Source organism: Hypanus sabinus, chromosome 13 (genome assembly GCF_030144855.1).
Source record: "Hypanus sabinus isolate sHypSab1 chromosome 13, sHypSab1.hap1, whole genome shotgun sequence".
In the NCBI taxonomy this organism is placed as follows: Eukaryota; Metazoa; Chordata; class Chondrichthyes; order Myliobatiformes; family Dasyatidae; genus Hypanus; species Hypanus sabinus.
The window spans coordinates 59,970,925-59,987,836 of NC_082718.1; the positions used below are offsets into that span (position 1 = coordinate 59,970,925).

At 44.7% G+C, this 16,912-nt stretch overlaps 1 protein-coding gene across 1 annotated transcript in view; it reads right to left on the minus strand.

The window, feature by feature from the left end:
* Nucleotides 1-16,912, minus strand: part of itpr2 (inositol 1,4,5-trisphosphate receptor, type 2) — a 308,708-nt gene that overhangs the window by 255,146 nt on the left and 36,650 nt on the right. The window contains exon 2 of the mRNA XM_059987723.1: nucleotides 2,096-2,166. Within this exon, the coding sequence (XP_059843706.1) occupies nucleotides 2,096-2,166 (71 nt within the window). The remainder of the gene's footprint in view (nucleotides 1-2,095; nucleotides 2,167-16,912) is intronic.

Below are 16,912 nucleotides of genomic sequence, written 5' to 3' on the forward strand. Positions count from 1 at the left end.
GACTACACAGTTACCCCTTCTCTTCTCCACACTTGCCCATCACCTCCCTCTGGTGTCCCTTCTCCGTCTTTTTCACCCATCATTCACTCTATCTTTCTTCTTCAGCCCTTTACCTCTCCCACCTTACACCTCCCAGATCCTGCGGGAGATCAGAGGGGAGACACGAATGGAGAAGGGAGTTGCATAGGAAAACAGAAAGTGGGGGGCAAGGAAAGATATGGTAGGTAGTGAGAACTGGTTGGAGTTGGTAGAAGTTATGGAGAATTTTCTGCATGTCGCAGAGAATGGTGGGGAGGTAGGTGAGGACAAAAGGAACCCTGTCGCTGGTTGGGTGGTGGGTGGAGGAAGGGAAGCCTCTTTCTTTGAAGAAGCAAAGACATCTCATTAGTTCTGGAATGAAAAGCCTCATCCTGAGAGCAAATATGGTGGAGATGGAGGAATTGAGAGAGGGGGATGGTATTTATAAATGTAACAGGTTGGGATCAGTAGATAAGCTGTCTCCAGAGATAGAGACAGAGAGATCAAGAACGGGAAAGGAGGTGTTGGAAATGGATCAGTTAAATTTGAGGGCAGGTGGAAGTTGGAGGCAAAGTTGATGAAGTGGCTGAGCTTGGCATGGGCGCAGGAAGCAGCACCAATGCAGCATAGGAAAAGTTGGGGAGTGACACCAGCGTAGGATTGGAACATAAACTGTTCTACATAGCCGACAAAATGGCAGGCATAGCTGGGAGCCATGCTAGTACTCATAGCTGCACCTTTGGTTTGAAGGAAGTGGGAGGAACCACAGCAAAAATTATTGAGAGTGAGGACCAGTCCCACCAGACGGAGGGGAGTGGTGGTGGAGGGCAACTGGTTGGGTCTGGTGTCCAGAAAGAACCAGATGGGAGAAGGAGATGTACAGGGACTGGACATCCATAGTGGAGATGAGAAGACCAGGCCCAGGGAACTAGAAGTCATTGAAAAGATCAAGAGCATGTGAAGTGTTAGAAATGTAGGTTCTCTTTTTCTCATTAAGATTATTTAGGCAGCATGGTAGCATAGAGGTTGTTGTAATGCCGGTGATCCTGGTTCAATTCCCGCGGCTGTCTGTAGGAAGCTTGTATATTTTCCCTTTGACCACATGGATTGGCTCAGGGTGCTCCGGTTTCCTCCCACAGTCCAAAGACATACGAGTTAGTAGATTAATTGGTCACATGGGTCTAATTGGGCAGTGTGGGCTTGTTGAGCCAGAAGGATCTGTTATTGTGCTCTTTCTCTAAATAAAAAATAAAAAATCTTTGATCTTTTTCCGTAAAGGAAGATAACACAGGAGGGGGCTATTTGGCCCACTGGGCTCCTATTGGCGCCTGGCAAATCAATCCCATCTCTCCCATTCCCTCTCTTTTTATTTCCCTGTGGCCCTGCAAATTTCTCATGAATGACCATCAACACATCTTTTGCACCTAACTACATTCTAGGGCAATTTACAGCAACCGTTTATTCCATCAGCTTGCCATCAGATTGTAGGATGATTAATAGCATTGTAATTGCCTCTTGATTCTCAAACCCCCCCAAACAGCCTCTGCAAGTCAAGGGGCAAGAAAAATCAAGGCAGACCCTGGAAGAGGAGGCTAATATTGCACAAGCTAAACTTGTTCCCAAACAGCTGGAACAGAGTATGCAAGACCAGAGCAGTAAGTGAGCCTTGGTTGAAATCACTCACAACACCCAGAGGAGAGTCACTGCTGAAAAAGGAAAGGAAGCTATACCAGATCCAGTACAGTTTCTACATCCTTACTGTGAACTTCCATGTCACTCACAATTTGGACTTAACAGCCACCTTTGGATCACAACAGAACTGCACAAATGTAACAGCCATTGTCAGATACGGTAGACAACCAATCAGTCAATGCCAGATTAACATTTTAATGGTTTGAGCAGAGAAATATTGGAGTTGGCATCAGGTTACATAGTGAAAAGCGTTTATAAATACACTATCAAGATGGATGATGTCTTACTGTACACTGGGACAGAACAAGGAAACAGAATGCAGAACATAATGTAGCAGTTACAATATTGGTATGTTTTAGAAATTCACCTCTGTCAGTTAACTCACCTCGGAATTTCTTTGGAGGATTGGTCAGGTCTCCGGCTTCTGGCTGCACCACGCATCTGTCATCCACTAACCTGCAAGAGAAAAGCCATTGCTTGAATTAGCCGAGACAAAACTACACAATTTTACCCTTGACTTTGTACTCTGGGAGCAAACACTTACAAGGACTGACATTTCATTTGCTACTCAGAACAAGATTCACGATGGAATGACAAAGAGTGCTTTAAAAGATCAGATTGCTACAGAGCAGGTACATGATTGGATTAGTACCAGATTACATTGCACAAACAGGATGATAGTGCAACATTCACCTTGGATCCTTCTGACATCATCTTAGTAACCATTTAACACCAAATGGCAAAAATCCTTTAGTCCTGCTGCATGGTATAAAGGAGTCAATGTCCAAGCCCTTCAGATGGACTGAAGCATGAGCGACATCAGGAAGAACATGGAACAAAGGAGAGTATCACAAGGTTGGTTTATCCTACACAAGACACAATCCAATGGCCCGTTGAACTCCTCTATTGAACTCCTCTATACTCTTATAGTGCTTGTAACTCTTATATTTATTTCTATGTTCCCCAAGTACTGGGAGGCATCTGCACCTCAGTTTTCGGTCTGTCTCACTGCTGACTCAGGAAGTTGACGATCTAAGCCAGGAGTGATGAACCTATGGCACACGTGCCCAAGATGGCAAGTGCAATAGGTTTGCTGGCATGAGGCATGCACCCGCCCCTCGATTCTATGAACCCCACCCACAATAAAAAAGAAACATAATGATTATCTTTACTACCAGACGAAGTAAGGAATGAGTTTTTTGCAACCTGAGAAACATTTCATACTGGCGTGGCACCTGCTAGATGGCTGTGAAAATACATGACATTGCATAATACGCTCTGAAATCCTTGCAGACAAGGGGTATTCATCAGTATTCGGGTAGGAAACAATTACAATAACAATATATTTCAAATGATGTTGTTTTTCAAAGACTAATATTAATAACTTTCAAATAGAGCTATACACATAATGAACAAACAAATCAAACAGCATGTATGGAGAGAATAAACAGCTGGTGTTTTAGGCTGAGACCTTCTGGACTGGAAAGAACGGAGGAAGGAAGAGGAGGTGGTGGATGAGATGCTGGAAGGAAAGGGGGAAGGAAGAGGAGGTGGTGGATGAGATGCGGAAGGAAAGGGAAAGTGGAGGTACAAAAATGAAAAGCAACCAACAGTGCATTCGGAAATGGGTAGTGCATAAGTACACAAACACCACAGGAGAATGGTACATCTGGGCTGCCATACATAAAGGAAAGACTTAACTCCAACCACGATAATACATAGGCCAGAGTTTAAGAGGGAAATGCATTTTTGCTATTCATTTCAAGTGGACTAGACCATAAGAGCAAGGATGTACTGCTTAGGTGTTAGAAAGTGTTGGTAAGGCCACTTTTGGAATATTGTGGGCAACTTGGGCCCCATATCTAAGGAAGTTGGATGGCCGTGTGGAGATGTGTCTCTACCAAAGGACATAAGGTGCTCCTTCCCTCCACTAGCCTGCAAGTCACCCTTGGGCAAGGTGCAGCACCTGCTTAACCACCCGATCAGGGTCACGCGAAGCCACGTGAACAGGTGGTGAATGGTTGTATGAGCAGCCGATGCATATCTCAAGTCCTGGTTGTGTGACCAGTGACGTCAAGCAAGCTCTGCAGAGTATTGATAATGGCTGGGATCACCCATCTTGTAAAGACGCTGCCCAGATGAAAGCAATGGCAAACTACTTCTGTAGAAAAATTTGCCAAGAACAATCATGGTCATGGGACCCACATCATACGACACGGCAGATAACGAACAAACAAACCTAAGGAAGGGTGTTTTGGCCTGGGGGAGGGTGCAGAGAACGTTCACAAGAATGATCGCAGGAATTAAAAGCTTAACCAATGAGGAGTGCTTGATATCCCTGATCCTGCACTCGATGGAGTTCAGAAAGATGAGGAGAGATGTCATTGAAACCTACCAGATATTGAAAGGCCTGGATAGAATGGATGTGAGAGGAGGTTTCCATTAGCAGGGTGACCTGTAAGCTGGTGGAGGGAAGGAGCACCTTACACCTCCTTTGGTAAAGATGTATCTCCACCCAGCTTCCTTAGATATGGGGCCTCGGATCAGAGGGCACAGCCTCAGAATAAAAGGATGTCTCTTTAAAACTGAGGTGAGGAGGACTTTCTTCTGCCAGGGCGGGGAATGAATCTGTGGAATTCATTGCCACAGAAGGCAGTGGAGGCCAAGTCATTGGGTGTCTTTAAGGCAGAGATTGGTAGCTCTTGATTGGAACAGATGATAAGGGTTGCGGGGAAAAGGCAGTAAAATGGAGTTGAACAAACATCAGTTATAATTGAATAGTGGAGCAGTCTCAATGGGCTGAATGGCCTAAGTGTGCTCCTACATCTTATGGTCAATATAACCTCCTTTGAGTGAACCTTGGGAAAGTGTGAATTCCATTTGAAGTTCTATGCTCTACAGTTTACAGGGCAATGTAACTTTTCACCAGCATGTTCCAACACTTCAGATTACACTTCCTCAGACCATGGGGGAGTTCAGTAGTTCATTGCACTTTGACTACATTGGTTTTAAACCACATCATGACTCACCATTAAAAACACAAAATGCTGGCAGAACTCAGCAGGCCAGACAGCATCCATGGGAGGAGGCAGTGACGACATGACTACCTCCTCCCATAGATGCTGTCTGGCCTGCTAAGTTCTGCCAGCATTTTGTGTTTTATTTATTTCCAGCATCTGCAGATTCACTCGTGTTGCCTTATGATTCTTCATTACATCTACTACTGGCTGCAAAGAGTTCTCCTCACTCCCCAGACAACAGTTATCCTCCAGCCTGACTGACAGATCCTGCCCTGTGAGGGGCCAGATTTATGTATAAGATCTCGGAGTGGAATTTAGGCCATTTGGTCCATCGAGTTTGCTGTCCCATGAGCTGATTTTGTCAACCCCATTCTCCCAACTTCTTGTGTAACCTTTAACCCCTCCCCATCAATCTCTACCTCAAATATACCCACTGCCCTCTGTGGCAACAAATTTCACAGATTCACCATGTTTGAGCTGGAGAAAATTCCTCTTCATTACAGTTCTAAAGAGATGTCCCTTTCTTCCGATACTGGGCCCTTGGATCCTACCTTAAAGAAAGGAATAATGACATTTTGGCCTCAGGTACACTCTGCCCTGTTTGCAGACTATCAATTAGTACGAGATGGCAGATTTCCAATCAGATTTTTTATATATACTGTATATTTCTAATCTTATGCAGTCAGCACTTTTCCCAGAGATTTCATCATTTTTGTTTGCTTTCCTTACCCTGGTTACATAATTCAACAATTACATTAAATGCACAAAGGTTCAATGTGTTGAAAAAAAGTTGACAATGCTAATGTGAAACAATAGTAACATCAGGTGTAAGAGCTTGATAATAATTGTCCAGACTGGGCAGCTCTTCATGTCCCATGGCGAGGCCAATGTTTATTGAGTAGCCTTGGGACTAGCTGATCTACTTTAGAGCAACTTGAAATCAAACGACTTGTGTGGAAGTGGAACTACAGATAGACTGATCTGGAGAGCACTGATTTAACTTCTTCCCCAACAAGAGAAAATCTGCAGACATTGGAAGTCCGAGTAACACACACAAAATGCTGGAGGAACTCAGCAGGCCAGGCAGCATCCATGGAAATGAATAAACAGTTGATATTTCAGGCCGTGACCTTGTCGACTGTTTACTCTTTACCATAGATTTGTGTGTTTGCTCTAATTCCTTCCAGAAAGGTTTGGGCTTTTCCAAAAATCTAGTATGTTCAGAGTGAACTGTATTTGCTACTTCCAAAGGTTTTATAAATAGCAACACTGCTATTTGAATCCTCAAATAGCAACACTGAGGTCTGAAACAACATAGGTGTAGTAACCAATACATTGCATGGTCAAGCCTTTCACTACTTGACAGTCCCACTGGTGTGACTGGTGGTTCCGGGGACACTACATCATGAGGAGAGCTCCATTCACTGAAAACTAGTGGTCAATTAACCAAGTATTGGCTATGTCAATGAGCTGATTGGTCCTTTGTTGACCATTAGTTACAGAAGCCCTCCAGCCAATCAGCTATTGATTCCCAGAGCTGAAAGCAATCCTGCTGGGAAAGAGGCAAGTGCTGAAAGCAATCCTGCTGGGAATAAGACAAACTGAAAGCAATCCTGCTGGGAAAGAGGCAAGTGCTGAAAGCAATCCTGCTGGGAATGAGACAAACTGAAAGCAATATTGATGGGAAAGTGACAAGCTGAAAGCAATCCTGCTGGGAAAGAGACAAACTGAAAGCAATCCTGCTGGGAAAGAGACAAGCTGAAAGCAATCCTGCTGGGAATGAGACAAACTGAAAGCAATCCTGCTGGGAAAGAGGCAAGTGCTGAAAGCAATCCTGCTGGGAATGAGACAAACTGAAAGCAATCCTGCTGGGAAAGAGGCAAGTGCTGAAAGCAATCCTGCAGGGAAAGTGACAAGCTGAAAGCAATCCTGCTGGGAAAGAGGCAAGTGCTGAAAGCAATCCTGCTGGGAAAGAGGCAAGTGCTGAAAGCAATCCTGCTGGGAATGAGACAAGCTGAAAGCAATCCTGCTGGGAAAGAGACAAGCTGAAAGCAACTCCGCTGGGAATGAGACAAGCTGAAAGCAATCCTGCTGGGAAAGAGGCAAGAGCTGAAAGCAATCCTGCTGGGAAAGAGGCAAGCTGAAAGCAATCCTGCTGGGAAAGAGGCAAGCTGAAAGCAATCCTGCTGGGAAAGAGGCAAGAGCTGAAAGCAATCCTGCTGGGAAAGTGACAAGCTGAAAGCAACTCCGCTGGGAATGAGACAAGCTGAAAGCAATCCTGCTGGGAAAGAGGCAAGCTGAAAGCAATCCTGCTGGGAAAGAGGCAAGAGCTGAAAGCAATCCTGCTGGGAAAAAGACAAGTGCTGAAAGCAATCCTGTTGGGAAAGAGGCAAGTGCTGAAAGCAATCCTGTTGGGAAAGAGGCAAGTGCTGAAAGCAATCCTGTTGGGAAAGAGATAAGAGCTAAAGCAATTGTGCTGGGAAAGAGACAAGAATCTGCCTTAGCTTATCAGGATGTTGGATGTCAAACACACACCAAGGCCTCACTTGGCTGGTGATGAGAGGAGCCTTTATGTTCAAATCCTCCCTGTATGTTCAAAACGTCATTCCCAAGGCACACTGATGTTAGGACAGCTGCGGTGGAGATCAGACAATTACCACCTCTTTGCCCACTGTGGATTTGCTAAGTGGGTGTGGAAGCTGATGCAGAAACAGAGGACTCTCTGATTTACGGGCTCTTCCCGGACATACATACACACACACACCCACTCACATGCACTCACCCACACACACTCACACACACACACACTCACACACACGCACGCACACACACTCACTCACTCACACACACACCCAATTCTCACACACTCACTCACACACACACACACACACACACACACACGCATGCACACACACACACACACACACACACTCACACACAAGCACGCACACACACTCACTCACTCACTCACACACACACCCAATTCTCACACACTCACTCACACACAGACACACACACACACACACACAGTCACACACACGCACACACAGACATCAAGTGCTGCAGGAAGCTTATCAACTTTTTTGTTCTGCAGACAACTTATTGGTCTCCCAGCTCAGTCCATAAGTGAATACTGCCCACTGACACATTCAGGGTTGCAGTCAGAGGGGAATGTGCTGAAGGATGCAGCCAGGGCTAAGGCTTGTGGGGAAAGACCACAGTCGAGGCTCCTTCTGCTACCACACGAGTCGGGTGGGCAAGATCATACAGTGGAAAGGTGTATTAAAAAATTGTTAACACTACTGAATCTGTTGAGCAAATGACAGATTTCTCATTGAAAGGCAAACTGCTGAGTTATAGAGAGTTTGAAGAGGTTGGGGCCCCATTTATTGGAGCATAGGAGAATGAAGGCTGATCTTAACTAGGTGTCGTAGATTATGAGGGGCAGAGATAGGGTGAATGCACACTATCTGTTTCTCCAGTTCAGGAAAAAAGACCTAGATAGCACAGGTTTAGGATGAGAGGGGAGTGACCTAATAGGCAACATTTTCACCAAGAGCGTAGTCAGTGTAAGGATTGAGCCCCCAGAGGAAACGTTTGAAGGCATACAGTGTACTGTCAACATCTAAAAGGTACTAGGACGTTTCCGTGAATAGGAATTCCCAATACCAAGGACATACAGTCAAGGTTAGTGAGCTGTGGGCAAGATACATTGTCGCTGGAGCCGTGACGACACTTGTGGGCTGTGCAGTACATTCCTTCCCGATCTGGTTTGGCGCAAGCAACGCATTTCACTGTGCGTTTCAACAAACGTGAAAGAAATAAAGCCAATCTTTATCTTTTTCTTTATAGGGAAGATTTTGAGGGATATTGGCCAGATGTGAGGACATGGAATGAGCTTAGTTGGGAATCTTGGCCTGCAAAGGGCCTGTTTCAAAGCCGTATGACTTCATGACAGTGCAGCACTCTGACAGTACTGCACTGAGGCAACAGACTAGTTTCTGATGCTCTTATCCCCATCCCTCTGAAACTCCTCCTATTCACAAGTGACTCCGACAGTTTGCCTCTTAAACTTCCGGGAATTCTTTGCAGAAGTATTTGGATTGGAAAAGCCATGCATTCCCTCCCCCTCTCATTACTGGCTCCTGGCCCTGCTTTTACAGCTGACGCCCTATGACCTTGAAACAATAGTGCGCACAATGACCGACACAGGTTCAGATTGTTTTTAAATGGCAAAGTTGTAATGACTCACATTCAAAACATTAGTATCTCGCCCCTTCAGAGCAATGGACATTCATCACTGGCAACAACAAGCAGGCCCCTTCACAACCCTTTACACTGCAGCTCTAACCCTCCAGAGGCCATATCCCCTGGCACCCTCATACTGCTGTGTTTAACATCATATCCAAACGCACCACAGCTCAAAATGGCAACCACCTTGTACTCTGCCCTAAGACCGCAAGAAAGCACAGAGAATTATGAACACAACCCAGTTCACCACACAAACTAGCCTCCGTTCTTCTCAGCTCTGTCTACACTTCCCACTGTCCTGGGAAAACATCCAGCATAATCAAAGGCACTTTGCATCCCACTAATTCCCTCCTCCACTCCCCCAAGCCCCTCTTCCATTTGTCACAAGATGCAATAACACAGGCCACCAAGTTCAAGAACAGCTCTCTCTCACTTAACACCATCTTCTACAATAACAATGAACTCTTGATCTCTCAGTCAACCTCGTTGTGGCCCTTGAATCTAATTTGTTTGCTGCACTGAACTTCCTCTGTAGCTGCAGCATGATATCCTGCATTCTTTGTTTTTTCCCTTTGGTACTGTCTCAAGGTGCTGATATTTGGATGATACTTCTGACTGGCATACATCTATGAAATGATGTGTCTGGATGGCATGCAAACAAAAGTGTTTCACTGTGCCTCAGTATATGCAACAACAGCAAGCCTGGAGCCTGAAGCCAGTCATCAATTGGGACCTTCTACAAGGCCCACCAGAATTCTAACAGGAACTTCTAAGCAGTGGATCAATAAACACTTTGAGAGACTGCACTTTCTCTGCGACTGGAACACTATATTCTGCATCACTCCCGAACCCAGCAGGTCAGGCAACATTTTGGGGCAAATGCATCATCAGGATAATAGACCGAATAGCCCACATGCTGGGTCTCAGCCCAAAACATTGACTGCATGTTCCTCTCCTTAGGTGATGCCCAACCTGCTGAGTTCCCCGAAGTTTTTGTGTGTGTTACTCTGAAGCTGAAGCATCTGCAGAATCTTATGCTAAATCGGCATTCTGATCATTTTCTTTCTGTTTACTATCTCGAAGACTAAAGTTTAGAATGACGCCATGCAAAACCAAGTTTTCCACTCTAGATGTGACGATATTAAACCAATAACTAAAGGGAGGGGGGTAAAAAGAAATTAACTGATGGAAAGAGGAGGAAGGGCAAAGCACAGGCAAGAGCTTGCATTTCTAGAGTTCTATCAAATGCTTGAAATAGTCAGCGAGTCAAGCAGCATCAATGGAGGAAGAAACAGAGCTGACATCTCAGGCAATGGCCACTCATCTGCCCTGATGTTCAGCATTTTCTGTTATTTCTTCCATTTGCTCCACTTTGCTCTAATGTTTCTTTCTTTTCACTGCTCTAAAGCCAAATAACTACTTTGTAAAAGTGTGGTCACCACTGGGACAAAGGAAACTCAGAAACCAATCTGTCCACAGCAGGCCTCCCCATAAGAGGCATTGAGATAATTACCAGACGACACAGTAGCTGCTGGAGGAAAGCAGGTCAAGCGGCATCTGTGGGGGGAAAGAGTGGTTGTTGCTTTGGGCTAAAACCCTGTGTCACTCCTTTCCTCCCACAAATGATGTTCCACCACTGCATTCCTTCAGCAGGTTATTTGTTGCTCCAAATTCCACATCTGCAGCCCCTCGTGTGTCCATTTAACTAGCACATGGACCTAGTTAGTTTGAGAATAACCAAAGATCAGATTTGCAAGGGAATCATTTTTATCTGGAGAAACAATGTTGTGCATAGATATTAGAAGTGCTGAATTTAAACATCACCAACCACTCTACACTGAGCTGCAGTTTATCCACTGTATATAGGGTCAGGCGTTGACAGTGAGCAGAGCTGCAGCCACACAGACTGAGGGAGCCAAATTCAATCCTGCCCTCAGGTGCTGTCGATGCACACTCGCCCTGCAACTGCATCAGCTTCTCCCACATCACAAAGACAGGCAAGATGGTACGTTTGCAAAGAAAAAGAATTTCAGGATGTATATTGTATACATTTCTCTGACAGTAAATGTACCTATTGAACCTAACTGTTCAAATCCAAGTTCAAGTCTATTGTCATTCAACCATATACATGTCAACCACTGAACGAAACAACACCTCTGAACCAAGGTGCACAACACAGTATGTATAACTGACGCACGTAGAGTACAAATAATAAAATAGAATCCAGAAGCTTGACATTTAGCATAAGATGCATTTACAACACAAGTAAACAGTATAACACTACCGGCACTTCATAAGCTGCTGTAAATTACGCAGGTGAATTGTAAAATCTGGAGGGATGATGGGGAAGGGTGAGAGTCAATGGGAATGTATGAGGAATAAGTAAAATGATGGTGTTATTGGGTGGTTGATAGTTATCATGGACTTGATGGGCCAAAGGGCCTGTTTCTGTGCTTTATCGCTCTGTGACTCTGATTCTATATTTAGAAATATGGGAGCTGCCTGGAAAGAAAAGAGCCTGATCCCAACCACCCGTCCCACAATCTCTTTGACCCACTACAGTCAGGACAGAGCTACAGGAGCATCAGGCTGGGTAACAGCTTCTCCCTTCGGGCTGTGAGAATAATCCACACCCTGTCACCACCGCGACGGAGAGCTGTTCATTGTATAGCTGCATTTCGAATTAACTTTCAGTAACGTATTTATAGTATAATATTTTGTTTTGTGTGTTGTGTGTGATAAATAGTGTGCTGGTGCACTGTGGTCCACAGGAACGTTGTTTCATTCAGTTGTATACATGTACAGTCAGATGAACTTGCAATACATAAAAATTACTGTAAGTTACAAAATAAGTGAACAGTGCAGAAGAGGAATAACAAGGCAGTGCTCATGGACCATTCAGAAATCTGATTGAGGGTGGGAAGAGGCTGCTCATGAATCTCTGAGTGTGGGTCTCCTACAGAGAATGGGAATGCATTTGTTACCCAGACTGGTTAGAAAATCTCTCACATCACACACCATAATCACACTCGACTGACATATTAAGCTTTTTAATGACAGCATTCCACACTAGTTCCAACCCTTGCACTCATCTGAAGGATACATAACTGGCCATGACTCAAAAAGATTTCAGGTTGTCAGATTTATTTATGACATCTATCAAAGGGTGGCCTCATTTGTTCAGCACAGCAGCAAATGCAAGTAAATGGGCAATTACCTGTAAAAAGTATTCACATTTCAGAACATTACCTTACTAGAGTACTAATTTGTGAATAAGTGACTAATTTAGGATGTCCACGCTAATCTGTTTAACCAGCTGAGCTAGTGTAGCATGGTGGATTGGCTTCATATCTTCAAAAGCCACTGAGTTTAAATTGCCCTTTATTTTTAAAATGTAACATACTGTGACCACTGGAATTTTCATGTTCAGAATTAGCAGGATAAAAGTGTAAGTCGTTGAGCAAATCTAACTGACCCCTGCCTGGTTTTAAACTATTTCCTTCCAACTCTCAGCTCAGGGATCGGAAGGGTTTGCTCCGTGCGATAAAAACACTCGGCACAAGTCCACCCAGATTCAGCAGCTGCAGCCGAACAGACGCCATTGTTGCTTCTGTTGGTCACAGCCTGGTGATGGAATCTAAAGGTCTGCCACTCAGTAGCACGTCGCAGATTGAAGGGTCATCTTAGAGAGGGAGGGGGAGAGGAAAGGACTTTTTCCCAGGGTCAGGAATCAAGAACAACGGGGCAAATAGGAACCTAAGGGGCAACTTTTTCATCCAGGGGGTGTCAGAATCAGGTTTATTATCACTGACATATGTCGTAAAATTTGTTCTGTGGCAGCAGTACTGTGCAATACATAAAATATACCACAAGTTACAATAAGAAATATCAGAAAAAAGAGCAAGTAGAGCAAAAAGGGAGCAAAATAGCGAGGTAGCCTTCATGGGCTCACAGACCGCCTGATGGCAGAAGGGGAGAAGCTGTTTCTAAAACACGCAGTGTGTGTCTTCAACCTCCCATACCTCCTCCCTGCTGGCAGTGATGAGAAAAGGATACATCCTAGGCGGTGGGGGACCTCAGTGATGGATGCTGCCTTTTGAAGGTGTCCTTTTGAAGAACTCAGTATATGGAATGAGTTGCCAGAGGAAGTGGCTAAGGCAGGTAGATAAACAATATTTAAAAGGCCAGGTAGATGGATAGGAAAGGGTTAAAGGTATATGGGCCATACATGGACAAATGGGACTAGCTTTGATGGGAATCTAGGTTGGTGTGGACAAGTGGGGCCAAACAGCTTGTTTCCATGCTGTATCTCTCTCTGTAACCTCAGGACTACAGTCCATGTCAACCAAACCTCTCCGATGATGAGCAAGGACCCGATTTTCTAGCATCTCCACAAACTCAGAACATCTCAACAAAGTTCCTAAAGTGCTGAGAGGTAGGGAAATGCCCATTTAGTCATACCAAACAGTACTCTGCAAAAGTCTTAGGCACATCAATATACTTAGGGTGCCCAAACACAGTACCATATTAGTCAATGTGGGTCGGAGATGAGACTGTAAATATGGCGGGAACAAAGGGCATTGGAAATGGTGAGGGTAGACTACCGCCAGAGGGCTGTGGGACAGGTGGCAGAGAAAGAGTGCCAGAGGTGGGGACTGATGCGGGTGCAGACACACTCAGCCCTGAGACACCAGGCAAGATTTCAAACAACTGGTTTAGTGATCGTTTACATAATGTCTCCCTGGTGCTTCCAGCTCCCTCCCCTCTCCCTGCTCTCTTTCCACTCTCAGTCTACAATAGAGACCCATATCAGAATCAGGACAACCATCACTCATATACAGTATTGTGGTGAACTACATATACCTGTCTGGACACGCCCCCCCCCCCCCCCCTCCCGCTGACTGCTCCTGTAGCTCTTCCCACAGACCCTGGTATAAAGGCGATTGGGGCCTGAGCCCTGCCCTCAGTCTCCAGGATGTAGTATGGTGGTCAATTGCTGCTTGTTCTTTCTTCCAGTCAATAAAAGCCTATATCTTGCCTCACGTCTCAGAGAGTTATTGATGGTGCATCAAGTATGTCATGAAATTAGCAGCAGTACAGTGCAATACATAAAATTGCTACAGCACTCTGCAAAAGTCTAAGGCACCCTGATTTTATATATACTGTGCGTACCTAAGACTTTTGTACACTACTGTACTTTCAAAATGCAGATTAATATTTGCAAACAGCATCTGCAGTACACCAAAGCCTAGCCAAAAGATTCTAGTTCGACTTAATATACACTGCAAATACGGAATTGTTATGAGTGATTGACAACAACAAGGTACTTTAATGATTCTGTAACTAATTACTGCAGTTCCCATCTAGCACATCACAGGAATTATGCAAAGTCCAATCCAAATTTCTAGCTTTGGACATTCCTTTGACCTTATCTTCAGTAACTTTGGACACAATGATCAAGTCAGCTCTGGGTTTTCTTCATATCCGAGAAAATTCATTTAGGGTGAGAAACTTGCTTAATAGCAGAGCAGTGCACTGCGTTGTTGCATGACTCAGTCTCATTCGGCCCTTGAGCCTGTATGACTATTCAAAGATAATGATTGAACCACATCTTATCACATCATCATGTACTGATGCCCTTCAATTGGAATTGGTTGATGATTGTCACACATACTGAGACACCATGGAAAGTGTTTCTGTTCACATCATTACACAGTGCACTGAGATAAAACAAGGTAAAACAATAACAGAATGCAAAATAGAGTGTGACAGATACAGTGTAGGCAATAAGATCATAATGGGATAGATTGTGTGGTCAAGAGTCCAATTATACCAGGGAATTAAAACAGTCAGATAAAAGCTGACCTTAACATGCTCACTGGTCTTTGGATCTCCTGAACCAATGTTCAGGGTGTGTGGAGTCTTTGGCCGCTTCACTGAGGCCAGGAGAACTATAGACGGAGTCCCAGGAGGGGAGGCTGGTTTTGGTGATGTATTGTGTCCACAACTCCCTGTAATTTCTTGGGGTTACAGGCAGAGCAGTTGTCATACCAAGCAATGGTGTATGCAGTAGATTGAGGTTGTCTGGTTGGAGTCAATGCATGCCAAGAGAAGCCCCTTGAAGCACTTCACTGTCAATAATCAGGTAATCTTATTAGAGAAAGATTGTACAGACCTGCAATTCCATTGCCACTCAAGGGGAGAGGATTACAGATTCTTTCCTTCCTTTATTTCATAATTTCACTACAAAGTAGCTTAAAAAAGGAGCTCTGCAGGTCAGGCAGAGGGGTGATGAATAGTTCGCAAGCTGAGACCATTCACCTGGACTGAGGATGATGAAGGAAGACATGAGAGTCTGCAGATGCTGGATTGTGAGGCAACAAAGGAAGTGTTGGAGGCACATGGGTCAGGCAGCATTTGTGGAGGGAAATGTTCAGTCCAAAGACGGGGAGATAGCCAGTATATATAAAGTGGAGGGAAGGGGGTAACCTTTCACACCCTAACTATCATCCTCCTCCTTAAATACACCCAATGACTTGGCCTCCACAGCCAGCTGGGGCAATGGGTTCCACAAACTCACTACCCTCTGGCTAAAGAGTTTCCTCCTCATCTCTATTCTAATGGCATGTCCTTCCATTCTATTCTCTCTCTGCCTTAACATCTCTGGAACACTGGACGGAAGGGTATTAATTGAGTTGGTTTATATAGGCCAGCACTGCACTGTTCTATCTCGATGTCTATGCCAAAGATTTGCTTCCAGTATCCTTTGAAATATGGTCCCAAATACTGACAATCCTTAGAATAATTCACACTTCATCCTGGCCTCTCTCCAAGGTGCATGCAGAAAGGTTCCTCACTATCTCGTGAACTGATCAGTGCTGAGACTGGATAATAGGGTTGTAGAATCGCACAACAGATGAGCAGGCTCCTCAGCCCATCATTTCTATGCCGGCCCTTGAGTACTCCTCTGTGCCAACCCCATTTTCCCACCCTCGACCCTCAACTGTCACTGCTCTGACCTTCAAGAGTTTTGATACACTGTGTGGTGCGGTGTCCAAGTTATGGTGAGGAGTCAGCATGCCAGCCTCCATCGTCTCACACCCACTTGTAGAGACTTCATTTTTAAGGAATCACTTTCATGGGCTTAATGTACATTTGACATTTGCTTCTGAGCTCATAGAATCACAGAAAGAGGCCCTTTTGTACCGCACTACAACACATAAACAGGCCCCTTGGCCAACCTAGCTCATGCTGAACCATTATTCTGCCTAGTTCCATCAACCCACACCTGGACCATACCCCTCCCATCCATGTATTTAACCAAAAGTCTCTTAAATATTGCAAATGAAACCTCATCCACCACTCGTTCCACACTTGCATTACCCTCTGAGTCACAGTTTCCCCTCAGGTTCCCTGTAAATATTGCACCTTTCATCCTTAACCCTTTAGATCTACTCTCACCCAACCTCAGTGGAAAAGGCCTGCTTCCATCTACCCTATCTACACCCGTCAAAATTTTGTATATCTCCATCAAATCTCCCCTCATTCTCCAGAAATTATACTCCTAAACTATTCAACCTTTCCCTGTGGTGTGGGTTCTCAAGTCCCAGCAACATCCTTGTAAGTTTTCTCTGTACTCCCAAAGAGCAACATCTCAAAGTTGTCTGCATTAAATTCCATCTGCCATTTCAGATCCTACTGCAAGCTCTGACAGTCCTCCTCACTGTCCAATCAAATGGTTCCATGTATTATCAGTGAATGTATACAGTATACAACCTGAAATACTTGTCTTCACAGACAGACATGAAAAACAGAAGAACCCCAGAAGAACGAATGAGAAAATCTTTTGGAGCCCCAAAGCACCCTCTCCCACCCCCCACTCCCTGCACAAGCAGCAGCAAGCATTAGTGTCAAAACTTCCCCCTCCCCTT